At 48.3% G+C, this 25,259-nt stretch overlaps 10 protein-coding genes across 10 annotated transcripts; 5 read left to right on the top strand and 5 right to left on the bottom strand.

The window, feature by feature from the left end:
• Window positions 1-2,160: 2,160 nt before the first annotated feature.
• Window positions 2,161-3,527, bottom strand: N7457_001372 (fatty acid desaturase; the record flags this gene model as incomplete). The annotated part of the gene is made up of 3 exons (XM_057172418.1): window positions 2,161-2,469; window positions 2,526-3,385; window positions 3,434-3,527. 3 exons carry the CDS (start codon window positions 3,525-3,527, stop codon window positions 2,161-2,163), a joined length of 1,263 nt encoding a protein of 420 aa, XP_057036321.1.
• Window positions 3,528-4,040: 513 nt separating this feature from the next.
• N7457_001371 (uncharacterized protein) lies at window positions 4,041-5,766 on the bottom strand (the record flags this gene model as incomplete). Its single annotated transcript, XM_057172417.1, is given in 4 exon segments — window positions 4,041-4,724; window positions 4,737-5,348; window positions 5,413-5,721; window positions 5,752-5,766. The coding sequence occupies 4 exon segments, from the start codon at window positions 5,764-5,766 to the stop codon at window positions 4,041-4,043; spliced, it is 1,620 nt and encodes a 539-aa protein (XP_057036320.1).
• Window positions 5,767-7,546: 1,780 nt separating this feature from the next.
• On the top strand, window positions 7,547-8,182 carry N7457_001370 (uncharacterized protein; the record flags this gene model as incomplete). Its single annotated transcript, XM_057172416.1, has 3 exons — window positions 7,547-7,838; window positions 7,908-8,012; window positions 8,073-8,182. 3 exons carry the CDS (start codon window positions 7,547-7,549, stop codon window positions 8,180-8,182), a joined length of 507 nt encoding a protein of 168 aa, XP_057036319.1.
• Window positions 8,183-8,471: 289 nt separating this feature from the next.
• On the bottom strand, window positions 8,472-9,809 carry N7457_001369 (Rieske [2Fe-2S] domain protein; the record flags this gene model as incomplete). Its single annotated transcript, XM_057172415.1, has 1 exon — window positions 8,472-9,809. The coding sequence occupies one exon, from the start codon at window positions 9,807-9,809 to the stop codon at window positions 8,472-8,474; it is 1,338 nt and encodes a 445-aa protein (XP_057036318.1).
• A 957-nt stretch (window positions 9,810-10,766) lies between these two features.
• Window positions 10,767-13,271, top strand: N7457_001368 (uncharacterized protein; the record flags this gene model as incomplete). Its single annotated transcript, XM_057172414.1, has 4 exons — window positions 10,767-10,802; window positions 11,519-12,047; window positions 12,112-13,016; window positions 13,071-13,271. 4 exons carry the CDS (start codon window positions 10,767-10,769, stop codon window positions 13,269-13,271), a joined length of 1,671 nt encoding a protein of 556 aa, XP_057036317.1.
• Window positions 13,272-14,212: 941 nt separating this feature from the next.
• N7457_001367 (uncharacterized protein) lies at window positions 14,213-15,509 on the top strand (the record flags this gene model as incomplete). Its single annotated transcript, XM_057172413.1, has 2 exons — window positions 14,213-14,759; window positions 14,818-15,509. The coding sequence occupies 2 exons, from the start codon at window positions 14,213-14,215 to the stop codon at window positions 15,507-15,509; spliced, it is 1,239 nt and encodes a 412-aa protein (XP_057036316.1).
• A 1,727-nt stretch (window positions 15,510-17,236) lies between these two features.
• Window positions 17,237-18,247, top strand: N7457_001366 (uncharacterized protein; the record flags this gene model as incomplete). The annotated part of the gene is made up of 2 exons (XM_057172412.1): window positions 17,237-17,441; window positions 17,493-18,247. The coding sequence occupies 2 exons, from the start codon at window positions 17,237-17,239 to the stop codon at window positions 18,245-18,247; spliced, it is 960 nt and encodes a 319-aa protein (XP_057036315.1).
• Window positions 18,248-19,529: 1,282 nt separating this feature from the next.
• Window positions 19,530-20,177, bottom strand: N7457_001365 (uncharacterized protein; the record flags this gene model as incomplete). The annotated part of the gene is made up of 2 exons (XM_057172411.1): window positions 19,530-19,651; window positions 19,844-20,177. 2 exons carry the CDS (start codon window positions 20,175-20,177, stop codon window positions 19,530-19,532), a joined length of 456 nt encoding a protein of 151 aa, XP_057036314.1.
• A 2,334-nt stretch (window positions 20,178-22,511) lies between these two features.
• On the top strand, window positions 22,512-24,110 carry N7457_001364 (amidohydrolase; the record flags this gene model as incomplete). The annotated part of the gene is made up of 1 exon (XM_057172410.1): window positions 22,512-24,110. The coding sequence occupies one exon, from the start codon at window positions 22,512-22,514 to the stop codon at window positions 24,108-24,110; it is 1,599 nt and encodes a 532-aa protein (XP_057036313.1).
• Window positions 24,111-24,334: 224 nt separating this feature from the next.
• N7457_001363 (uncharacterized protein) lies at window positions 24,335-24,774 on the bottom strand (the record flags this gene model as incomplete). The annotated part of the gene is made up of 3 exons (XM_057172409.1): window positions 24,335-24,402; window positions 24,469-24,566; window positions 24,632-24,774. 3 exons carry the CDS (start codon window positions 24,772-24,774, stop codon window positions 24,335-24,337), a joined length of 309 nt encoding a protein of 102 aa, XP_057036312.1.
• Between the last annotated feature and the right edge of the window lie 485 nt (window positions 24,775-25,259).

The following is a 25,259-nucleotide window of genomic DNA, read 5'->3' as shown; positions in this document are numbered from 1 at the left end:
TAGTTAATGAAGTTGAGAACGATAAGCTATGGGCTGAGGGAGAAGTCTAGCAAATTCATTTTCAAATATATCTTATCTTCTGCTCTTAAGATATACATGGTATGAATAGCTTTAATTAGGGACTAGGGCTTACAACGCAGTAATAAGCGGCGTCAAGAGCAGGCATATTCAGGCAACAAATTCGAATCCAACTGAAACCGGCCACTGAGCGCTATATACCTCGTATACCAGGTAGAACTATTGGAAATTATATATCCTCATTATTGGGTGTTATGACCCTTAAGAAAGGATATAAAGATTGTAAGCTTATCCTTTCTGTTGGGTTAAATTGGCAGGTTATGTCTAGAGAGCGTGTCATATGGTGAGTCTGTTGAGATGTTGAAACACAAACCCTAATATCCCTTGCTCTGATTGTTCGGGCATGTCATCCACCTTTCTTTCAAAGGCGTTATCACATGGAGTAGGGTTCGCGAAATTGTTCATACTCAATCCAATTGTACGAGTGACCGACTCGAGCTGGACATTCTCAAACTTGATACCGGGAGTGGATGGAAATCAGAGCAATAAATCGAGGCACCGACCTTATACCTTGCCGTACCCATGATATTCGACCAATTGATATCTTCAATCGCCATCTTCGACGTGTTGCAGTATTTACCATCCGCCACGGTGTAGATACACTGCGAGATCTGGATTAGCAGGGCGACATTGGTCATATTGACGTTGCGATAAGTAACATTCTTGATCAATCTGCTCCTACTACCCCGGCAACACCGTTGGTATTATCTTCGCTCGTTCCGCGGGTCTTAATAAACGGCCCTTCCATGCAGTTAACGCATTTTACGTCTTCAACGGTCACGTTCGCAGCGTAGTAGGACTTGTCCGGGTACTAGTCGACCGAGGCGATCGTCATACCGAAGTTATCATACCAAGTGACGTTCATAACGTGAAGATTCGTTGTATCTCCTTCGGCTGCGATACAGTCATTACCTTTCTGCGGAACCGCGTTGTTGACTAGGGGCATGTCGCTGTTTCACGAGTCGTAGTCGTCTGTGTTCACCGTGCCCCATTGGTCACAGGCGATTGACTGAATGAGAAAGCCAGTGAGCGATGTCAGCAGAGAAGCGGAGCTCTCCTTGCAGGTTCACGTTGCAGTTGGCCAGATTTGTTATGTTCATCGCCGACTTTATGTTGAAAACATGGTCTGTAAAAATCCCACACCCATTCTAGCCGCAAGTGTCGAAGGCTTGGTGGATAGATGGCGTATCGTCGATTGCTTGTCCATCGTATTGTAGGGACTCTGGGTCAAGGTAATATTTGGATTAGTTATTGAAAGAAGGAGTGACCATGTAGCCAGCTACTGTGGTGGCTAATACCACGAAGGGCAGCAACATCACACCGCGATGTACCGAGCCGACTGGCAGGTACTGTGCTGTCTGCTTTGGCAGTTAGGAAACTCCCCTCGAGAGGAGCTTTCAGCCCCAATCAATTATTTGAACCGAGTTAGGCTCTCAGAGTTATGCTTGTCATAAAAATCCAAAGAAACAAACACCGGGATCTGGCATCCTCCGCTATAGCGAGAAACCACCATCCCTCGACGCTTCGAAGTTTGATTTCCACGTGATAACCTTCGCGCTATTGGCGGTCGCAAATGACTTTCATTGCGCAGACCTGGAGTAAGGACTGATTTTAAATATCAAATCATAAGAATAGTGGAAATGAGAGATCAATATCCGCACTGTAGTCTGTGATACCTCTCGCGAGGCCCACTCGCCCCTTGTCTCAGCTGCGTTTAGTCTTTTTACTCCATAAGATACGTTTATTCATCCATTGTTTGACCTAACAGGCTACCTAAATTAGTACTCCGTATGTAGAGACGAGAGCCTCCAAGAGTTATAACTTAGACAACTTCGACGAGAGTGTCCTAGTGTATTGCAATCAGGACACTATCAAAGCCCACCCTCTATACAGAGTAGTATAGCAGGGCATAATGCTCCGATCGAAGCCAGAAGTGAAACAAAATAGCCACCGATGATGTGCCCCAGCAGATATGTGTATTGGGAATATTCTTATAAAGTCTTTGATAAATAGAGCAAAACATGAACAAGATATACACTGTTGTCTATCGGAGCGGAATGGATCCCCAAGATCCAGTGGGCTCTACTCGGTCTTTTTCGAATACGACTTGGGGAATTTTCGCGTCCGCCGACGCAGCATTTCCACTCGTTCCTCGTGCGTCAGCTTGACTTGATCGCCGATAGGAATCAGACATTTGGCAAGGTAATCGTAGTTTTTCCGAAGAAGGTTCACAGTGATGAAGATATAATCGACATTTCGGAAAACCAGGGCGTTTTCCTCGGCATAGCGGTCCTTTTGTTTGAGGAATGCCACGGGGTGGTCTCTCCAGTGGCGGCGAGGGTTCAAGTGGTGAGAAGTGTGGTAGCCATCATTGTAAGAGAATCGGTTACTCTATGTTCGATTAGTCCAGGTCTTGCAAATCAAAGTGGCAGAACTCCAAAACTTACCGGAACATCGATCAATGTGATACTCGACAAGTAATCCGAATCAGGATCGGCCGGATCCACCAAAGCATGCTGGCCCCAGTTACCGACCATCAAGCCCAAGCGCATGACAGTGAGAGGAAGAATGAGCACGAATGTGGTAGCGCGGGCGTTAACGTAGTTGTAGAGCATATAGATGGCAACATAGTTGCCGACCTCCCAAAAGGCACATCGGAGTGCGTACTTGAACTGCCCCTTCCTCCAAAAGTACAATGGGAGCTCGATCCAAATGAAGAAGATGAAGCGACCGACATAAGTGAGGAAGTCGGGGATGCTATCACGGTCGTAGAACATCGTCGTGCTCAGATCATCTCCGCCGTTCCCCTCGACATGATGGTGCTTGATGTGGTGGTAGAAGTAAGAGTTCCAGGTGTGTCCATGCAGGGGATCCAACAGGTATGGGAACAAGGTGTCGAAAAGATATAATTTTGACGTCAGGACTCCATTCATGTGGATGTGTTGATGTTTCATCAAGGTGAAAGCGCCGCAATAGAACCCCTGCATGAGCCAATGCAGGGCACCATGGAGGTACGAGAAACGGTAATATAAGAATGCAGCACTGGGCACAATAGTCGTGAAGTATAGAATCAGATGTGTTACCATGACCACGTCAGTTTCGTGGCGCACGATGCCTTTGGCCCAGTTGATGTATGGCGTGAGCACGTATTTCTGGACAGACGCCGGTAACTTGGCCCGCAACAGCGGGGTATCCCAGAATTGAGACACCGTGGGATCAAATTCCACATGAGAAGGATCGTTGAGATTGTGAAGTTTTTGGATGGTCTCTTCCGTACTCAGCTTCTCCGATGGTGCATTTGACTTGTCTGCAAATTGGTTAGTTCGGTGTTTGATCGACAATGCAGGGGAATTACCATCTGGGCTGGAGCTTGGCTGGTCAACAATGGCATCGATCACCAATCGATCCTGGTAAGTGAGCTGAGGATCTGTGTATGTAGAGGGATCCATGATGCTTTAATAGAATTGAGCCTGGATTGGGTCAATTCGGTTCGATCAGATACAATCCAAAACCACTAACCCGGGGGGATCTAGGGCGCTCTCGTATACAGTAACGCTTTAAGATAATTTCCGGGATTTCCGGGAGGCTTATAAAGATAATAAATGCCAAGCGATAGCTTGGACAGTCCCCTATTAAAGACATCGCGTCAGGGGGAAGAGATTTCCCGAGAGCTGCTGTGGGTCCAGGGTCCGACAAGCTATGTGAACAATCCGAACTGGTTTCTATTTTGGGCTCTACGTTGTCGATGCTCCAGCATGTTCAAATAGACCTCAATCTATCCATCGCCATCCGAAGGTCGTTGAAGGTGTTCTCAGGGCTTGCTGCGATCGCATTCCAGTCAAATTTCCGTTCAGGGGAATTACCGGAAATGGTTTCCCCTGAACATCCACAACCCCAACGCTTTGCAACCCCCGATCAACGGAGTAATTTGCAGTTGACTAGTGTTTAGAAATGGAAATGCGTTATGAAGGAAGACTTCGCAGCCTCAAAATCGGTCCATCTTCGCGGGCCAACAAACTACAATTAACGCGACGGCTTTCGACAATGAGACAACTTTGTTCTAGTTGACCGGACAATAAAACACCGTCCCCGTTTGATACATGGGCTTGATTTTCTTTTTTTTCCATCTTCGAGGCTTTAAAGACTCTGGTATAGAACCTGTCTTGGCGTGGGAGACCACTGTACTGTAAAGGTTGTCCCGAGGACACCTGGTCCAGGGCATCGACAAATAAATATCGACTTGTAGGATGTTCGGGAAGGGGAATTCCAATTCCAAAGCAGTCTTTGGGGAATTTCCCTAGGAGGACTGATTCTCCCCCGACCTGCTCAGTGTCGACGCCATTCAAAGCCCACATAGACACTTCGGTGGCCCCATTCCAACTGACGTAAACGCGACCCTTATCCCCGGCAATGTCGGGCATTTTCTGACGACCCACCCAGGGACTCTTCGAGATCCGGTAGGATCGAATTTCCCCACTGTTGAAGAATGTCTCGGGCCCCATATGAAAATTGCAGAGAGATCCGTTTGAGGCATATTCGGCCCAGTTCGCGTTGGGACCAAACCCGAGAACCACATTGCCGGTTTCCAAGATCTGCATTGACCCGCTGCTATCTGTTAAGACACTGTTTGGACTGATGTATTCATGCTACAATCTCACTGTCGTCTTCTCTGTGTCTAAGATAGCCGCCAGACCTCGAGTCGGACCCGTCGCAGGGCGACCAGGGCAATTCCCGTTGTCGAAGAAGGAAACGATTCGGCCGTTATCATGAAATCGGGGATGATGCTGTCCATTGAAGTTGGTCGCTGTGCCGCCTGATAGATCTTTGAGCATATTCGCTTTTCCTCCAAGTTTCCAGATCACAGCTCCTGTCCGACCATCCACGTATGCGACAGAGCTCATCATTCGACACGAGATGAGATAGTTGCCGAGATCGTCTTTTTCAATACGATTTATATGGAACAGATCCGGCGCGGTTTTCTCGCTTCTGCCATCGCCCGGCCGGAAATAATAGTACTCTTCAGAGCTATAATGATTTGAAGCCCGCCATTCAAACAATACATCTCCGGTTTTAATGTCTATCTCCTGGAACCCTGCATCGAGGATGAATTCGACCTCGTGTGGTGCTTGGAAAGCCGTTTGGTTCACAGGGACGACGCCATTGATAACCAGCAGCGCTGTCCCCAAGGGGCTCAGAGTCAACTCATGTGCATCAAGCTGCCACCCGTTTCCAGGAAGGATTTGGTACACTTCCTCGTAGCAGGAGTTTATCTGAGGCAACATCAGGACGGTTCCCAGTGTGATGTCACTCCAGAACTTACTAATGCATAATAACTCGAGTCTTAGCAAGAGAGACAATGTAGTCTTCTCCTAGATGTGATTGTATGCCTGCTGTGCCATATCCAGTGCTGTGCCAGACGAGATTACCTTTTGTATTGAGCAGCATCACACCAGGCACGTTCACTTGCCCGCCCCAGTACGGCGCAGTGGCATAGATCCGATCGTTGTAACATTCTTCGCTTTCATCATGGATGTTCAGGATGGGCCCGACCGCCCTAGATGAGTGGTACAACTGGTGAGGCCATCGACCGAATGCTCCCAGATCATATCGTCGCGACCGGTATAGCGGGAGGATATCGGCTAGCTAATTGCATGTCACCAGGAGCTAAGTCACAATATTTAGGAACATGTTTGCACATTGCCCCGTGTGGTGTCAGAACGGAACATGGCAACATTTTGAGATCCGGGCGATCAGCCGGTATCGTGTGTTTTATCCAAACCTACAACATACACCGTGGTGCCAGGCAGACGGGGGCGGGTGAACTGCGAACGAACCTTGCGTCGAGGCGTCTGCTTTTGTGGGGCCGGATATCGATCTCAAGCGCTCTGGTCTGCCCCTGGAAGCTGTTGCTTCTCATCGAATTGTTTCAGTCATAACTTTTGCGGTGCCATGAGTCTGCTTCCACCATCTGATGTCACTCAACGATGATCTCCCAGGGCTCAGATATTTGTGGGGTTGGCTGTGCATGGTGGAGTTGCTGCGACCCAGTATTATGATAACTCTGATCTGAGGAGCGATGACGCAAATGGGATGCCAAGGACGTGCTTGCGACATGTCTTGTTAAAAACCCAACTTCACCAGTGTAAAAAATATGCCAGAAAGATCCATGCGAAACACAATAAGGGTCAAGAAGGGGGGAGAGTATCGAAGTGATGCCTTCCAAAGTTGCCTTGCCGAGGGTCTTAGGTGAGCATCGAAGGGACTGGAGAAAGGCGAGAATGGAGGTTGGGGCAAATACAACATATAGAATGGCTGGGATATTGGCCTGTATAGCTCTTTGTTTCTGATCCATCAAAGCCTCTTAGCTGGGAGGCATATTTCAAGGGGCACCAACCACCACCCACTTAGGCCACATCGATCAATCAAAGATTTCCAACTCGGTACACGTGGGGACCAATCAAGAACTGTATCATGTAGCAAATTGATTGACATTGAGGTTGTTCGAAAGGTGTCGGAAGGGTTCTTGGCTGTTCGACTCGACCTTGGTTGCAATTGCTCTAGTTCTGCACATCATGATCTCGCGTGGAGAGGGCATAATATTGGGCATGTAACACATCAAGAAAGACTGATCCGTCTGCAAGAATCACTAGCATACGAAATGCAGCCTTTTTAATTGTCCGAAAAGGCCTTAGGCTGGGACAGAAAACATAAGATGGAGGATGTACGGGGTACACCGTATGCATGTATGAAATACCTATGTTGGGCACTATCTTCGATTGTCAGCGCAGTACTCCGTATAAGCACCCTAGGCTATAAACAGGGACCTCGGTTTTTGTTGTGGCCTGGTAATTTGCTGTGTTTTTCACACCGATGACACTGATAACATATATACGATATAAGATATGACATCATCGGTGTTCGACAGAGGCGCAATCTCTGTGAGATTTGGAGAGAAAAGGTCACCTCTGGATCGCTGAATGATCAAGAATGCCCCGATGATCATCGATGCCCAAAAAGAAAAATGTCTCGGACCCCGCCAATTCTCTAGTTCGTAGTTCCTCGCGACCCGGGGCCACTAGGCCTTGATTCGGTATGATCTTCGCCTCCACACGCTGGGACCCGGTTTGAGCATGTTCAGTCGACATCATCACGATGTTTTACATGGCTCAGTGAATGTCCATCTCCCGTTGTGGCGGCTTGAGGAGTAGGCAACCATCAAGAACGGTAGCTTGCAATTAATATACGATCAGAGATATTCAGTTCTAAAAGAATAGCATGATGTGCTGGATCTCCACTCGGTAGAAATCCGTCGAAAAGAAGCCGTGCACATAAATCCCCTCCTGACGATCGACTTGATTTTCCTTTTTCAATTCTCAACCTCTCCTGCCCCAGCCTCCAACTTTCAACCTTTAAATTCCAACACTTCGCTCTCATTTTCTCTCATCAACCCTTCACATCACATCCCAAAATGAAGTTCCTCACATCCCTCCTCCTGCTGGCTACAACTGCCATCGCTGCTCCTGTGGCCAATACCCAAGAGTCGAAGCACTTCCACCTCAAATCTACCGGTGCCACCAACGCCGAACATAACGGCCTATATGTCTACGCCTACCACACGGGCGCGGGCCTCAATGACGCCGTCCTCACCACGGACGCCAACAAAGCCAGCTCCGTCTATCTGAATGGCACAAAGGCGAAATTCGACTTGAAGAGCGACTTGTCTTGGGGAGTGGTAGCCACAGGTAATACCAACTATGCTTGTGAGTATCGCCGCATCCCTTGAACAGTCGCGATATCAGAAGAAACTAATTGAACATTTCCATTTGTAGCTTGGCAACCTATCACTATCAACGCCGGTGCCGGCAGCGACGGGTTCTCCGTCAAAGACAACGAATTCCAGTGGTCGGAAGACAGCGGGTTCGGGGGCTGGCTCAGTAAGAAACCCCGCATTCTTTTTGCATCTCCCTTGCATGGGGCTAACATGTTCAACTTAGTTTGCGACTGGTATCACAACGCGCCCCAGTTGTTCTACTTATACCGCTACTATGAGCCTAAGATTCCCTCCAGCTGCTCCAAGGTCCAGCTGAAGGCCGAGTACATATAGATTTCCCCACGGTCGCTTGGAATGATTCGGTGCCTTTTTTATCCCTCTATGTATATGAACGAAGCCCAGGAGTCGATTCGGATCCTCTAATATTTACTTGATAATAGCGATTTCAGCGAATAATGAATATGAAATGCTTTCTTTCGTGCTATGTACATTCTGCTAGTTCAAAATGGGGATATCAAAAACAAACACACTAGCATGGCAAAACATCGAAGCGCCGATTAACCTCGTGACATCATGTTTCAACGTAAAGCTTTTTTGGTCCTTTCTTGTTCATCGCTGCGCCTCATGAGGCCGCAATCGCGTCAGGAGTACTTTCGTAATAGCGTTTGTCCATTCCAGCTTGCAAACGCGCTTCTTCGTTGAATGGTCCGCGGATCGGACCCCTGAAATGCTTTTGCACATTCGACCGGAAGACCTGAACGGGATCAGTCCCTTCTTGGGCACAGATCCACGTTAACCACCGGTGTCCAGTAGTGACATGTGTGATCTCGTCGTTGTGAATGACCTCCAAGGACACCACGCTCTCGGCATCGCCAGCTTTGCGGAACTTCTCAATCGTCATGGGGTTGACATCCAGGCCTCGGGCTTCGTGCACCAGGGCGATAATACTAATTCTTGCTCGCAGGTCATACGCCGTTTCGGTCGCCGATAGCCACAGACTGTGATGTACGGGCAGCGAGCCAAACGCAGATCCCAGCTCCTCGAGTCTAGTGCGCAGCAGAGAGAAGTGCTTTGCCTCATCGCTAGCAACCTTCAACCAATCATGGAAGAATGCACGAGGAAGTTCCTGCGCCGTACCTTCTGTTTGGAACGTCGCGAATCGGATACAGATATCAATAGCCAAGTCGATGGCCCACAATTCAATATTTGCCAGCGCATGAAGCATAGCGACCCGGCTCTTCAAAGTCCCTCCGCGTCCTGCTTTCGGCATCTGACCCGGTCCAACAATTTCCATGTTCTCACGTGGAGGCTGGTCAGGCGGCAAGACTGTGCCTCTGCCGAGCGGCATGGGAGAGTCAGAAGCCTCTCTATCAGCGAAAATAGAGAAAAGATGTGTCGTCAGCTCGATCTTGTGCTCTGGATTAGCAGTATTCAGAATATGGGCCGCCCAATCACACAACGTCGCGTCATCGCCGAGATACGTCGCCATGCCCGGGTCCTCTTTACTGACAGGAGCCGTAGCAACAGCTTTCTCCGAAGGCCGCGGGTGCTTCAGCTTGACTTTCTCACTGACAGGGTCGACACTAGCAACTGCGACCTCGCCCTCCTCGGGGAAATCCATAGCGACGAACTCGCCACGCACATCCACTGGGAACGTGCAGGCCTTGATACCAACGCTGGACTCGCCAGTCTCTACATTGAAATCATACGCGTGCCAGGGACACGACACAACGTACGCGGAGTCTTCAATGTCAACTGAGGAGTCTGCCATCGGACCACCGGCGTGGGGACATTCCGCCTCCATGGCGTAGTAAGACCAGCCGTCATTGGTCTCATTTGATTTCAAACTAGAGTTGTCGATCGTCGGGAGACGGAACAACACCACTTTCTTGCCTGTGGTCAGCCGGACGACGTATCGCGCCTGGGTGAAGTCGGATAGTTTCCCGCAGTTAATCCACATGTTTGGATTTGGCGAGCGGCGCTTGTATGGCTGTTGCGGGCAATTGGAGGGGTTTTGTTTGAGGCTTTTCGCCTTCGATGGTTTTTTTGTGATCACGTGGCTGTTTATCTCGGCTCCACTTTTAGGTCGGGTCCTTATAAGGGCTGTCGTACTCCGTATACGGAGTACATATGCAGTCTCTGTGACCTAGATTGTACAATAGAGTTAGGTTCTGGATTTTTGGGCCACTGCTTCTTTCTTTTGCTCCGCGTTAAAGTTTATATAGATGATGAGAAAGTGACAGGTTCACTTTTCTATAAGATAAGACCACAATACCTACCATTTATATCTTTGCATAAAAATTATTTAGGACGCTTTGCGAAGTATATACATTGTACTTGGACATTTTGTGAAGGGCAAGCAAATATGCAATAAGACCCATAGTGTCATGTTCAGATGCCATAGTACGATGTTATACAAAAAAGTAGCCAGGAAAATCCCATCAAGGTTATAATGTGGCAATCACCGAGATATACCCTAATAGGGGTTATGTGGACTAAAAACATTGATGAAAAGGGGCAAATCGAGCAGTTTCAAAAACTTGGAAGGATCCGCAGAAGATAAATGTAGGCAAGGAAAGTCACAAACATTAATATATTATAACATGGGCGGGAAGTTGCCCCGTTTTGGGATGTGTCAAATATGTACTCCATACTCGAGGGTACTCGTGTTCACTATCTTACGTTTGGGACTTGGGGTGGTGTCAGTCTGTAATTTTGCTTTCCCTCTGTTTGCGTTGCATCCAAAAACACATCCACGATGAGACCGGAAAACCTTGTAATCTGGCGTTCTCTTAGTCTTTAGTATGAAGATAGGTAATACATGAGCACACTACCTAGGTAATCATACGGAGTCGAGACCAGGATTGCAATACGGAGTACGGAGTACTGATAAGATCAATCGAGGAGTGGATAGATCATGGCGAAAGCGCTTCCAATTGGACTTAAGGGATACGTAAGTACAAGTTGCAAATGATGACCATTGGTGCCTATAACTACTAGAGTGATGATTATTGGTGTGAGTTTAACGCCGTCAATCTCCACGAGCGACCATGTTAGTGATATAATAACTTGTTGCAGCGGATTTAGAACCCCTGGTCCCCCGAATGACAAAAGGTGGGCCTCGCTTGCGAGGTTTTTAATACTGTCGGAATCCCGCAAGCACGTCGCAATTTTTTTCCCTTCCTGCTTCGCCCCTGATTAACCCAAGCTATCGTTTTAACCCTCTTTGAATACCTACATATAGGCTATTAAAAAAGTCTCTTAGGTCCTGGTTAATGCACATGAAGTGATCTGCCGAGATTATGGACCTACCTAGCCTCTAGGTACAAGGAGCGTTAAGTGTTCAAAAATACATAAATAGGCTGTACCTTTTATTACGGTACCATTTCGTTACGAGTTTTTGTTACGATTGTGACCAATCTTGAAACTGCTTCTGCGAGACAAACCATCTACGAAAGCACCTAGATCTTCTGCGACAGGGGGTTTGGACGAGACTAGGAGAAAACTCTTCCACGTTTGCTCATCGGTTGATCCAATCTTTCACTTCTCCAACTTTCAACTTTCCAATTCACGTTGCAAACCCAGAGACCTTGACAAACGAGGATTTTTACACTGTTGTATGTGACAAATGACTAGCCGATGCTCACTTTAGACTAACATTGTGTTTAGGATCAGAAGATGGAGGGTGCTCCCAATAACTCGATTCAGTGGGAAACTTATCGAGAGGGTGTCCGATCCCAGCTGGCAAATTTTGAGTCCCTGCCACACGATGGCTTTGCATTGACACGGTCTTATCAGGTTGTCCTTGACAACAACGAGACTTTGACCCAGTATTGCTCGGATGAGCCCCTCGAAAGTTATACTCTCGAGGCACGTCTGAGGGAAACTTTGGGCATCCGTCCTTCGTCTTCATCGGACTCTGAATCACCCAGAAGCCAGACTCATCCCTCAGTTAGCTGGGTCAACATCTTCCGGCACGGCAAGTTCGAAAAGCAAGAGAATGGCTCCTATCACTGTTACGATCAGGGAAAATTGGTCCAGATTGACGAGGCACTTCACAAAAATATTCTTGTCAACCGATGTTTTCTTCCTGCAAATTCGTACATGTGGCCAAGCCATGCCGATGTTGAAAGAGAGTCAGAAGTCACCCTGGCAGTAGAGGCAGATGTTATCGAAGAACTGAATAAGCAGATAAAATGTCCGTATTTCCCAGGTTTTCTGAGAAGGTCCAGCCTGGTTGTGAGACATGCTGACTTGAACAGATGTGGAGAGACTGAAGCGACTTCAGCTGTCGCTGAGAAGACGTCGAATCAAGCTGGAAGCCATTCGAGATCCGGCCAAAAGATCGCAAACACTGCAAATACCCGGATTAGGCATTCCTCAGCCGAAGTTTTCAATTAAGACTGACGATATCCGTCCACGAAGCACATCGGCAAGCTCGGGTGTCTCAAGCGGATCTGATATACCCTTTGCCGGCCCCCGCGACGACTCGAATCCAACTTCATTAGGCAGTGGTGGGGATGCAGTCAAACAGTCAAGTCAACAAGAACCTTCAAATTCGGCCACGCAAAGCAACCAGACAGTATATGATCAGGGGAAGGGGGTGCCAGTACCTGCGCATGTCGGCAACAAAACCTTCGAGTTCATCCACGTCCATGGTGATGACAGCCGTCAATCGACCCCGATCATTTCAACCAACCAGACCCGCGATAATACACCAAACTCTCAGCGAACGCAAGGGGACGGATCAGGAAAACACCAGATGCTTGACCCTCGGGGCCTGATGGAACCGCCTCCGAAAAAGCAAAAGACCGACACTGCTCGCTCATCAGCAGATATCGCAACAATTGAACTTGGTGAAGAACTAGCAATGTGGAAGGAAAAGCTCGATACGCCCAACAAGCCACCACCGCCGTCCTCGAATGCAGGAAAGGGAGGCAAAGGAAAAAAGAGAATACGAAAAAACTTCACTGAATACGAGAGGGAGCACGCTCCAGGCTGGTTCAAGAGCCAGGTAGCCGCAGGGAAATCCTCGGTTGAAGTCGAGAAAGCCTACGTTGAAACATTTGGTGTCTTCCACCGTTATCTCACTATCAAGCTTTGGGTCGATCGAATGGATGAAAAGGCCTCTCAGGAACCAAACATGAGCAAAATTGTGGTATTGAAAGTACGGAATCTGTCACATCTTCATATGGCTCCTGTGAATGACAATTCCTCTTAGTCAAGTCAGGAACCCTCAACCACCCAGGCACCATCAGCAGCAGCACCACCACCTCCTAGCCCGTCCCTTGCTACCCCGCCGCCCTATGTATCCCCTTATGGAACGGATAACCGAAGCCCTTCTGTCCCAGCCACTCTGAATTGGCCTTCTCAGACATCTGCCACAACTCCCAGGAAGAGCGGCCTTCCAAACATTGACTAATGGACCTGTTTCTCCAATTATGGAGGTTTCTCTTTCCACTGCGTAACTCCAATCTAACCTGGACAACGTCGAAGAAGCTTGCTGACGGTATTTCTCATCATCTGAAAGCATGACCGCAAACTCTCTACTAATCTCTGTTATCAGAACAGAACAGCTTTCTGATTGAGCAGAAATGTCACATGAGTATCTTTCTTACTGCAGATTCCTTCTTGCCACTGGTCAACACACTCTCTTCATGTCATCCACTTCATAATACTTGTCTCATATGTATATGTCCTTAATTCGTGATAGTTATCAACCTATTTTTTAGCGGCATCAAATAACTATGAACTACCTTCTTATCATCTCAGCGATAGATAAAACAGACTCTACAGGAGTAGCATGGCTGGCCATGTAACTTCCAGGAGGTGGAGTGGAAGACAGCTTCGAATGTCACCTGGGAGCGAATACTCCATGATGATCCAGATTACGATACTGAGGAGGATGAAGAGCCTGACGAGGCGGAAGTTAAAAATGATGATCCCAGTGGGTAGTTGGGATGTTGCGTTTTGTTTCATCTACAATAGAAACTGCCAACTTAAAGCTAAAGCAGCCGTGTAGAGGAGCGTATAGGAGCATATATACTGAAAACAAATTGAATGGAACAGAGTAGATACCTGCCTAGGTATGTATTTCGTGTAACCTGTTACAGTGCTCTCATTTGCTTGAACGCGTTTGGTCCTTCCGCTGGGGACTGTCTACGTGGAAGTGAGAGCAAACGCGACAACCTCATGACGCCGTAGGGCTTTGATTCAAGCAAACGGAATGTCTTGATCCTCCCAGCTCTGCATCCACCCGCCCACTTCAATTCCCGACGAGGTCGCGCCTAAAGACGTTTCAATAAATCAGACTCGAAACCAACGGTTTTTCGTGTTTCCAGAGAGGCCTTTACTACCTACACCATGAACGATCGTCGTTTCTTACCCCGGGCTCCGGGGTCCAGACCTCGCCCAGCGATTGTCTCAAACACCCGTTCTCTCCAATTCGACACACAGCTCAGTCCATATCCCGCAATACAGAAAGACCTTGACGAAACTTATCGGAAGTTCACCTCGTACGCCGACATCATTGCCAGGGGACGCCCTTTGGTTCCCACATTCTGGGACTCTATCCTCCAAGCCGAGATGGAACGAACAGCGGTTTTAATGTTCGGCGAACCGCGCCCACGCATGGTCGAAAAGAATATACAAACACCCATCGAATGGAGTGATGTCCTTCGGGAGTTGCTGAGTCCCCGTGACTTCCAGCTCCGGGCAAATGGCATGTACCGGTGTCGTGTTCGGGGAAAGCTTATCGAGATCACCAAGGCGAATTACATTCAACTTATCACTGGTGTCACGGAGCCTCGAGTGCAGCCGCTGCAAAACTTGTCCGACGAGCAGAAGGAGGAGCGGATTCGCTATAAGCTCGGGGAATATCTACATGAAACACACAATACCCTTGTGAAATGTAGGCTCGTCCACTCCTGCTCTTTGATATCGTTAAAGCTAATGTGTTGTCGGAACAGTTGCCACCACAGTACGTGACAGTATTCGGCATCTGAGTAAATCGTCCACCGGAAGTGCTCCCAGGTCGAATCCTATTAGACAGAAGATAGGACTAGTACCCACAATTGCGGTACGACCAAAATTTCGGTCTCCACAAACGCTGGACAGAAGTTCGGATCGATCAAGGATCTCACATCATTCAAGCAAGTCTATCTCCGATTCGCAAAGTGGCGGTGATGATGATCTGCCAGAGGATGCAAAGCGAGATGCAAAGCGAAATGCAACGGAATTGTCTCGATGGGAGATCTCCAAGGCTTTCGAGAATGGCTTGGAGAACAGCAAGAAGGATGGTGATGGTTCGGTTGAAAACCGCCGCTTGCGAGCCGACAACAGCTCAGCGTGCGCACAAAATGGCAATAATGAGAGGGCTTGGAGCGAGCCCACTGCCACCATCAACAACCCTGTGGTCGTGAGCCGGGGCTTTGACACCAATGCTGCGCTTTCTACCGCTAGCGGTCAAAAACGCCTTCGCGATGACTCTGCTTCCCCCGGGAGACATCAGACGCGGGAAGCGACAAAGCCAAAAAGGCTAGATACGAGACTTCTCTTCCAATCGCCGATCGGGCGTCCTATGACAATGCAGGGCTACCTGAATCAAGGCCTCCGATGCCCTTGCCCAGTGTCCCGGCCCCTAACCAAGATCTACGCTTAAATAGTGACATCGACACTGAGTCATTTGGATCCGACATTCCCTGGAGAATAGAAGAAAACAAGACACCCAGCTTGTCGGGTTTTACTGAAGAATACGCCGACAGCACTGGATCCCCGGGGTCAGCTCAGCACCAAAGGAGCAGCCAAGAAGTTTCGCCTACAAACCGCTCTGACTCTGAGCAGAGGCGACAGCCAGTCGGAAAGTACTCTCAAGTTGAGGAAAACGAAGGGCCCGCATTTGTGAAGTCTCTGATCAGTAAAGGATCCACCGCTGCCGAAGTCGAAACAGAGTACCACCATAGGTTCGGAGTTCCTAGGTCTGCGGGTGCTCTGTTCAAGAGATTCGGGATCAAAGGCACATGGTCGCTAATGAAGATTCTGCGAGAGTCCAGACAGCAAAAGTAGATTGTACTCTTATCCCTGCTCAATACTGCCTACAGAACGGTTACTAATAACTATTCTTAGTCGAATTAATCTTGCTGGTGTCGAAACGGACGCTTTGCTCGACAGAGCCGGGATCTGATGAGTTGATGAGCATATGGATCTATGCGAGGGGATCAGCATTGGGAGGAAATTTGAGCAGAAAGGGACAGCATCGTGGCTGGTGAATGGATGAATCAAGATATAGGGATTTCATTTGCATTTATTGAGGGGTTGCGCCAGGCTGTGTCTTTACCGGTCAAAAGGACCGTCTTTCCATTTAACAACTTATCATTATCATTTGAATTTTCGCGGGTTTCAAAGATCTCGTCTTTTCTAAACGGGAAGTGTCTTATTCCATCTAATATAGGTACCTATCAACCACAGTGGCTCAACCGGTCAGATGAAGCCCATCAAGCTTCATCTCTTTGACCTTTAACGGTGTGGGGATAGTGGCATATATGATCAAACATCAGCCCTTATGCGGCCCATTGCCTTCTTTGGGACAGCCGACACTCGAAGTGCGTCACGCTCCACCATATGCACTCCGACTGGATTTTGCTTTAGATCATTGGTTTCATAAATGAAGACAATAGGTAGAAAAATAGCTGTCTTGAGTGTGAACGAGGCATTATGGCAAGCTGATCGTTTGTCACATCTTGTCTCCATTGTTTGGTTTGCTCTCGATTTGTACTTTGATATCTCTCACTTAGCCAAGGGCTAGATATGATTGCAATTACAGATCATTCCTCTTTCAGCATCATTTTTGTAGTCAGACACATATATGTCCACTACATGTAGGTAGTGTGAGTTCTTTCCCAATTGGGAAGTTCTTGTTTCTCTGAAAGTGGAAGGCACGGCTCCCAACGGTGTCCCTTCAACTCTCATGTCTCCCCTAAACCTTCTTCTATCACATCAGTATCACCTTTTGTGTTTTCAACTTTTACACGAACGCAGTGATCCCCGATCACACAGCGCGCTCTTGGTCTCGTTTCTGCATCCGCGATGGCAAAAGACGATGTTGATGTCGACGAAACTCAACATGAAGACAATGACCGAGTCCAATCACCCAAGGCTATTATCGAAGGAAATGAGTCTCCGACACTAGGCTCTGGCAGCGATGTTGAAACGGCACTTGTCAAATTCTTCGGCGGCCCCCCCTCACTGTTTGATCGACCTTGAACCTCCAAATATCCAGTTGAATCCCAAAGAGAGAGGATCCCTGGTTGTGGAGCTTTCCAGGCTCACCTCCCCCTGCCTCCGCCCTCGTCAGCCCCGATAAGTTGGACTGATTTACTTTCCAACCCCATGACTTGGCACCAGGATCACGGCTTCTATAAGTGCCACATCCAGGGGAAGGTGGTCGCCATCTCTGCGGAAAATTACCACTTCATTTCACTTGGCTATCCTCAGCGCATGATGCAGTCTTCTTCATCCGAACCACAGAGGATAGATGAAACTCCCGAACCTATCAAAGAACAAAACATCGAGGCTCAAAATATTGTCCTGCATTGTGGGTCTGCGATCTCTTCACGGCGACTACTATAGTACTAATACAACGCAGCCGACACAGACTTATCTGATGACTTTGTATCGGACCTGACTGATCCCTCAACTGGGTCCGATGTTTCAGATCAGACTCTAGCTTTTCATCACGGAGCCTCGTATGCTCCTCAGAAGATTCGAGCTGGGATACTATTTCCTATCCACCTGGGCACCCAACCTGGTCGCCCGACTTCCCACGAGGAGGATTTTGCCTGTGAAATAGATTTTCCGTTCGCCAGCAGTTCTTACCAACCGAAATACAGTTTGACTGGTTTTAATATATCAACTCACATTGGTGAGAGCAGTGAGGCAAGCGTGGATGTCCGTGCTGGGTCTCCAACCGAGACAGGCAGTTCTAACAGCAAAAGTCCAATCACCAGCGAGGAAAGCTTTATTTCTCGGACCCAATCCCCAACAAAGAACCATGGCGCCAATTCCCGTATCGCTATCGCTGGTACTGAGCCCAAAACCTCCTCTCGCAAAGTTCGACAGCCGATATACTCCGCGCGAGAGATCTCTGAAGGCCCATCTTTTATCAAGGCCCTAATTCAAGCAGGCACGCCTTGGGAGAAACAAGAGCAACTGTACGCAGCGGAGTTTGGCGTTGCTCGTACCCAGACTGGTGTCCTCCAAAGGTTCAACTTGAACGATATGAAATCTGGTGACTTTGAGCCAGCTGCATTCAAGAAGCCTGCTCGAAAAGTCAAATCTCGGGTACGAGATTTCTCAGCCTCACTCACTCCATTCTCTCCTCATCGGCCAGTCCTTAGCTGAAGATCTTTGCGTTTAGGCCACCGGGTTCCTCGAATTTCGAGAATACAGTGTATCGGCTATACCATTGAAGGCGAATGACGGATACAGTGACAAAGGCCTGTCCAAGGGAGAAGAGAGAGACCCAAGCCCATTTAAGACCTCAGAGGTGTTTGTGAACAAGGAAGATTGAAGTCTTTGTCGGAAGATGCTATTTTTTCCTGTGCGATTCGTGGCATTTCAAGTGAAGGGAAACAAATTTATATGCCATTACCTCAACACGCTTACAAGTGTATCAAATGCTATGGAGTTTAGAGTTCTAAGATGAGTGTGCCGCATCAAAGGCTCCTACCTATATTGAATTCTGTCGTTCTGGCCGTTCTTGTCTAAGGCCTCAGAACTACTTAACTTCTTATGACGTGTGGTGGAGATTGGTCTCATGTATATGCTTCCTTCGTAGTAAGACTCGCCCTTCCCTCTAGCCTCGCTCACAATGGTGTGTTGATTTAACATGGTGGTTTTGTAGCATGAAAGGGAGACGGTCCCACTTTTTGATCTGATGATGAGTCGTGACAGGTATAACATGAAGATTTTAGTATTGAGATTTGGAAGATTGCATAATAATCTAATCTGTACAATATCTGGGGATGCAGCCCAGATTTAAGTCCCTGAATACCAGCCTCGTTTCTTTCCTACGAGATGAGAACTCGATTATATCCCCTTCCACTGCATCAAGGGCCAAGGGCCAAGGTTCTGATGGTAGCACACCGTAACTGCAGCCTGAATCAAAATCTACCTCTCTATCGCTTGGCAACGGAGCGCTGTTTTTATAGTATCAAACGGCACACGGAATATGAACTCCGTACAGGCTGTAGGCTTGGCGGCTGATGCCAGACGAAAGCCGGGGACGGCTCTGGCCGCTGAGATAGGCTTACCGTGAAGGCTCAAGCTGGGGAGATTTAGGTACAGTTCTGTTAGATCTCTCCCTCCTTCCATAGCTCAGCTAGTCTTCTACTTCAATCAACCATCTTCATGATGCATCTCGACGTCTCTCTCAGTAGACTCTGACAAGTTCTTAACATGAAGGTCGGTATACATACATAGTGGAATATAACTCTACTTTGAGACTAACAAAGTCAATCTAACTCGTTCATATTGACATGATTAAATGCATCTGACGATCGGGGCTCAGTAATTACTTAAACACATGAACGACATGTCATTATAGAGCGATTAAATACAAAAATACAAATCATAAATCCATCGCGATTGCCCCAAATTACATAACTAGTAAGGCTCAAGATCCTCACAGAGCGAGGGCAAGACCCAGCACACCCACAGCACCAGCGAGACTCATAGCAACACCAGTAGGGGCAGCACCAGCATCAACAGTAGAGGAGCTGGCAGCGCCAGACTCTGAAGCGGAAGCTGAAGACGAAGCAGCATCAGACCCGGTAGCAGAGGTGGAGGCAGAATCAGAGGCAGAAGCAGAGGAAGAAGAATCCGTCATAGTAGAAGAAGATTCGCTGGTAGATGAGGCTCCAGAACTTGACATGCCCCAGCTTGAGCTTCCAGTGGGAGTAGCCTCGGCAGTAGTGGGGCTAATGCTGTCACTCATACCAGAGCTGGTCATCTCGTCTGAGATGGACGATGCCCAGGAAGGATAGTAGTCCTCAACGGCGGTGGTGACATACTCCTTCACACTGTCGGGGAAACTGCTGTACCAGGTCGGCCAGTTATCGGAAACGATGCCTTGCTCAACCTGAGAGAGGAAGTCGGCGGTGTTCGTGACTTCGGCCCAGAATGAGGTTGGGACGCCTGTTGCGATAACCGCGATAATGGAGGGAGGGAATTCGTACTCGGTGTTCAGGTCCTCGGCTAGATTATCCTTGTCGGCTGGTGCAGCCAGTGCCATGCTGGCAAAGAGGAGAGTGGCGAGAGACTTGTACTGCATTTTGATGGTGGATAGATCTGAGATATCAGATGGAGATGATTAGATGTAGAGAGGTGGGTATGGATGTATCCGGGGTATTGCAGACAAAGAAGAAGATGAGAAACGAATAATATCTGGGGGCGCTACTCTTAAATACGCCAGGTGCATTGGTCAAAGAAAAAGAATAAAAGATAATAAAACCAAGTAAAATGTCGCAAGGCCGTGAGGCTCTCGGGCTGCGCGGCCCAAACGATGCCACTCACTTTGTCCCCGGTCCACTGTCCAGGGCCAATAGCTGTCGTATCGCCCCCAAAGCTGTCGATCGAATCGCGAAAGGGCCCCCACGATCTTTCGTCATGCGAACCTTGGCCCCGATACACTAGCGATCGGGACTGTTCAGGTCCCACGCGCTGCTTCGGCCAAATTAACGGTGATCCTAGGGCAAGGCTCCCAGAAACGAAAGTCGTGTCTTTTTTTTCTCCTTTGTCCTCCGGATATAATTACATCTCGGATGTTTTCTGCAGTCGAACGTTGCTGTCGATTACAAACTCGGAGTTCTATCCGTTTGCCAAGTCCCAAGACTGCATTACGCACGCCTTCTTTACATAGATCTTGATCATTGGGCTCGGCGGCCCTTCATCTTTCAGATGACATCATATTCTGGGGGCGAGAGCGTTCATTTGCGAAAAAATAATCGCTGCTGCCTTCTTCTGGGCAGTTTATGACTGGTGGTTGGAAAGTAGTCCCTATATCCACCTGGTCTTGTGCGTGGGGCTGTCGGTGCGATCCGAGGGATGATGCAATGAGGCATGATTTTGGGATACAACGTCGTATACACCTACAAACAGGGTTATATGCAGTGCCCACAAAGCAATCTGCTCATCAGCATATGTAGGAAGGCATGAACACGAAGTCTTAAGAGTGTCGTACTCCTTTCATCTACGGAGTATAGATGGGCGGCATCATTTACATTAGGTAAAGGATCGGCGACAGATGCGGTGGGAGGTTACTAACAGCGAATCGGGCAAACATTATATTGCAAACTTCTGTTGCCCCGATTGCGGTCCGCAGTAGACACACAAAGCAGGCATTGATTGCTTTGGCTTATTCAGTCCTTGTGGGTACGTGTATTTGTGCTCGGCTTTCGTAATAGCCATGAACTGTCCAGATTTGACGATATCTTCTGTTCATAAATATGGTCAAATTACCACCCGCTGACTCTTTGGAATGAGAGCTCATATGCCTGAAATAGCATCACGGAGACTCTCGTTGGCTGTGTTTTCATCGTTCCAACAAGCATAAATCGGAAGCAAGCACTCTGTACTTACATGCAGGTTACTCGGTAGTAGCAAAATGTGACGGCTCTCGGCTAAAATATCACTTTGAAGTCTCCATCGGGCTGTGAGAGGCGCTTCTGTATTATCGAGGCCTTGTTCTTTGTGCCGTTTGGAGAAAACACGTTTGCTTTGGTTAACACGATCTGGCCAACCACGTTCATAGTTTGACGGCCATCAGAGATACTTCGAGCGGAGTGGAGTTGGCATATTCATGCATAAAAAAGTGCACAATCTCGGAGCAATCAAACAGATACTCAGCCCTAGAGACCCCAGTGCGAGTGATAGAAATTCCTGTACTGAATCTCTTGCAAGTGTTGCAGAACCCTCCCTCATATACATAAATTACCAATACTGTCAAGATATTCTCTCGTTTCAGGGTAACAACAGCCCCACTTTGATATCTTCACATTGTCATGTTTTCTTTTTCGCTGCGCATTCACAAGTCATTCTCTCTGCAGGTGTTGACGCACCATTTTACTTCAGACAGCACGGGGACATCGAACGCATGCCTGATCAGTAAACAATGATCAACATAGTATTTGCCAAAAAAAAAAAAAAAAACAACTGTAATATTGCAAGGAAGCAAAAAGAAATCTCTCCCTCGGGGAATCGAACCCCGGTCTCCCGCGCTTATCGGTGTTAATGACAAGCGGAAATCATCACCACTAGACCAAGGAAGATGTGATGGCTGAGTTACTGCTCGGCCACTTGGCTGGTTGATGGAAGATGTTGGACACAAGTGACCTATGTTGCTGTTAGCATTCATTCGCCGGATTCATCATGTCTCAACCCCGCACCATGCTACTTCGCTATATTAGGCTGGAAGAGGAGTGGAGCAAAACTGGCCGGTTCAATCCACATTCTTTTCCAATGTCTTTACAGAGAAAGATATGAAGAAGTCAAGATTGGAAGGGTTAAGAGTGAAAGAACATCTCAACTACTCCGCAGGGGAGCAATATATACATCCGCAATCACCTCCCATCCGCGCATCCCACATTGGAAAGTCAAGCAAGGAACCATGACGTTAATATTCAAAAATGGACGCATCTTTGTGCCCTCGCAATCCTCCCCAAATGATGGCAACGAGTTTGCGCAAGGCATGATCATACAGAATGACAGAATCTCTCACGTCGGGTCTCTCGATGAGATAAGAATGCCAGACGATGCAACTGTCATTGACCTGAAAGACCGCATTGTCATCCCAGGCTTCATCGACGCCCATGTACACATTCTACACTATGGGCATTCTTTACGCAAGGCCAACCTCATCGCCTGCACCTCCCTCGAGGAAATCCGCGAAACTATCAAGTCCTACGCTAAGGCCAACCCCACCATCCCTCGCATCTTATGCCGGGGCTGGATCCAATCGTCTACCAATGGAGTCGCACTAGCAAGCATGCTAGATGATATCGACCCACGTCCCATTTTTGTCGACGCCTTCGACCTCCACTCAATGTGGTGCAGCTCAGCTGCCCTCGATGAGATGAAAGTCCATAACGCTCCCGACCTGCCCGGTGGAAAAATCCATCGTGACGAAAATGGGAGAGCTTCAGGCCTACTTGACGAATCTGCTGTTATGAACTTCGCATTGCCTTACATGGAAAGCATTACCTCCATGGAAGACAAGCTGAATGCATTGGATACTGCAGTTCGCACGTACACTGCCGCCGGATATACCGGACTAGTAGATATGGCCATGGATGAAGGCACCTGGGAGATATTGAATCTCTACCGTCGCGACCATCACATCCCATTCCATATCGGCGCACACTGGCTCGTCCCTTTCTCCGAAGACCAAGAGGCCAATTTCACATACGTGGATCGCGCAATCGAGTTATACCACCAGTACGACCAACCAGACTTCTGTATCCTCGGAATCAAGCTCATTTGCGATGGCGTTGTCGACGGTTGCACTGCCGCTCTCCTGCAAGCATACACTGGCAAATCCGATCCAGTCGAGCCAATCTGGCCAGAAGATATGCTACAGGAAGTCGTCCAACGTGCCGATTCCGCAGGCCTCCAGTGCGCAATCCACGCAATCGGCGATAAAGCAGTCCACCAAGCCATCAACGTACTATCAAGAGTCGGCACGCCAGGCCGGAGACACAGAATCGAACACCTCGAGCTGACAACCTCAGAAGACGCCCAGCGTCTCGGCCAACTAGGGATCACTGCCTCGATCCAGCCTGTGCATTCAGATCCTATTCTTTTCAAGGCGTGGCCCAGTCTTGTTGGCCCGGAGCGCTGTAAGCGAGCTTTCGCCTACAAGGAATTTTTGGACGGCGGTGCTCCTATTGCTATTGGCACCGACGCTCCTACTGCTCCGCACTTTCCTCTCGCGAACCTGTATAATGCTACCACGAGGCGCTCGGCTATTCAGGCCGAGACCGAGGATACTGTTAATCCCGATTTTAGGCTGAGTTTGGTGGAAGCGGCTACTGCTGCTACGACGGGTGCGGCTTATGCACGGTCTGCGGACTCTTGGACCGGGTCTCTGCAAAAGGGGTTATATGCAGATTTCTTGGTTGTTGATATGCAGTGGACGCCGGAGAAATTGCTTGAGGCGAGAGTTTGCCAGACTTGGTATCGTGGGAAGAAGGTATTTGATTCGCAGTGATAACAAAATCCTGGTCCTATTTGCTTATGACGTCGGGTCTTGCATGCGGGGTGGACATCACGGTGATGTCATGGGTACATCTTTTGTCTCCAGCACAAGAAAAGTAAACAAAAATAATGTTGGTTGGTATGTAGTTTCTCGATTTACAATTTACAGCTTATCGTCGCTTCATAAAGACATCACTCCGAGTTCCCTATATATCCCTCACCTTGTGCTCCCGGTGATCACTCTCCGATTTCTTCGGGATGCGCTTGCAGGCCACGGTCGGTACTTAGGTCGGAGAGGAAACTGTCTGGTATTTGTCAGTAATGGAGATATGACCGCGGCCTTATATGTATCGGGCGCGACGAAGACATACTGTGATCTACCTGCCTCTGCGTCCAATGCTCTGTATTCTGGTGGAGACCTTCTATAGCGTGCTGGTGGGCTAACTCCGAGCACATCGCGTGGGGAGATCTATTTTACCCCCAGAGGTCAGTTGCAGGATGTTTCAACGGCAAGGGTGTATGGTGCGGACTCACGGAGCAACATCTCTGTCTAGGATAACATCCACATCCTTGACGCCGGGTGTTGCCTTCTGCGGGTGATCCATGCTTCCGAGAGAGCTGCGGCGGTTTGCGTAGTTGGGATCCAGGGGGTTGTGGTCGATGGTAGTGGTCACCATGATGGAATGTGTGAAGGTATAATTATGTAGTGCTGGTGAGGGTTCTTTCCGTGTATCAGGGTGTTGAGAAATGGATTTCTCCCAAAAGATGTGACAAGTTATTTAATTCGAAATGCGGGGAGTCACCCTTTGGTCATATGTTGGGCGTGGCAAACGTATGATATAAACACTCGAGGCGAACCAATGAGCCCATCGGAACCATGTTCATCCTGGCATTTAACCGGCGAACGTCACTCGTCTCAATTATTGGGAATCATGAACTGAAAGGGAAACTAGGCGTGGAACTCACACGAAATCTAGTTGGCGGTACACGGGGTTTGCGTGTACATTCAGTGTACACGTTGTTAATTATGACAGGGATATCCATGGATGTGAGTACGGGTGGTTGTCAATGAAGATGAGACCTGTTAAATTGTATATCCCTGATCCTTGCCTCAGTCGTATTTAGGCATCATGACAGGAAGATAACAATGACATACGCAATG

Source organism: Penicillium paradoxum (genome assembly GCF_028828445.1).
Source record: "Penicillium paradoxum strain IBT 22861 chromosome Unknown utg000002l_segment0_segment0, whole genome shotgun sequence".
Taxonomy (NCBI): domain Eukaryota; kingdom Fungi; phylum Ascomycota; class Eurotiomycetes; order Eurotiales; family Aspergillaceae; genus Penicillium; species Penicillium paradoxum.
The sequence above is the reverse complement of the archived record's forward strand: the minus strand, read 5'-3'. Positions and strand labels throughout refer to the sequence as shown.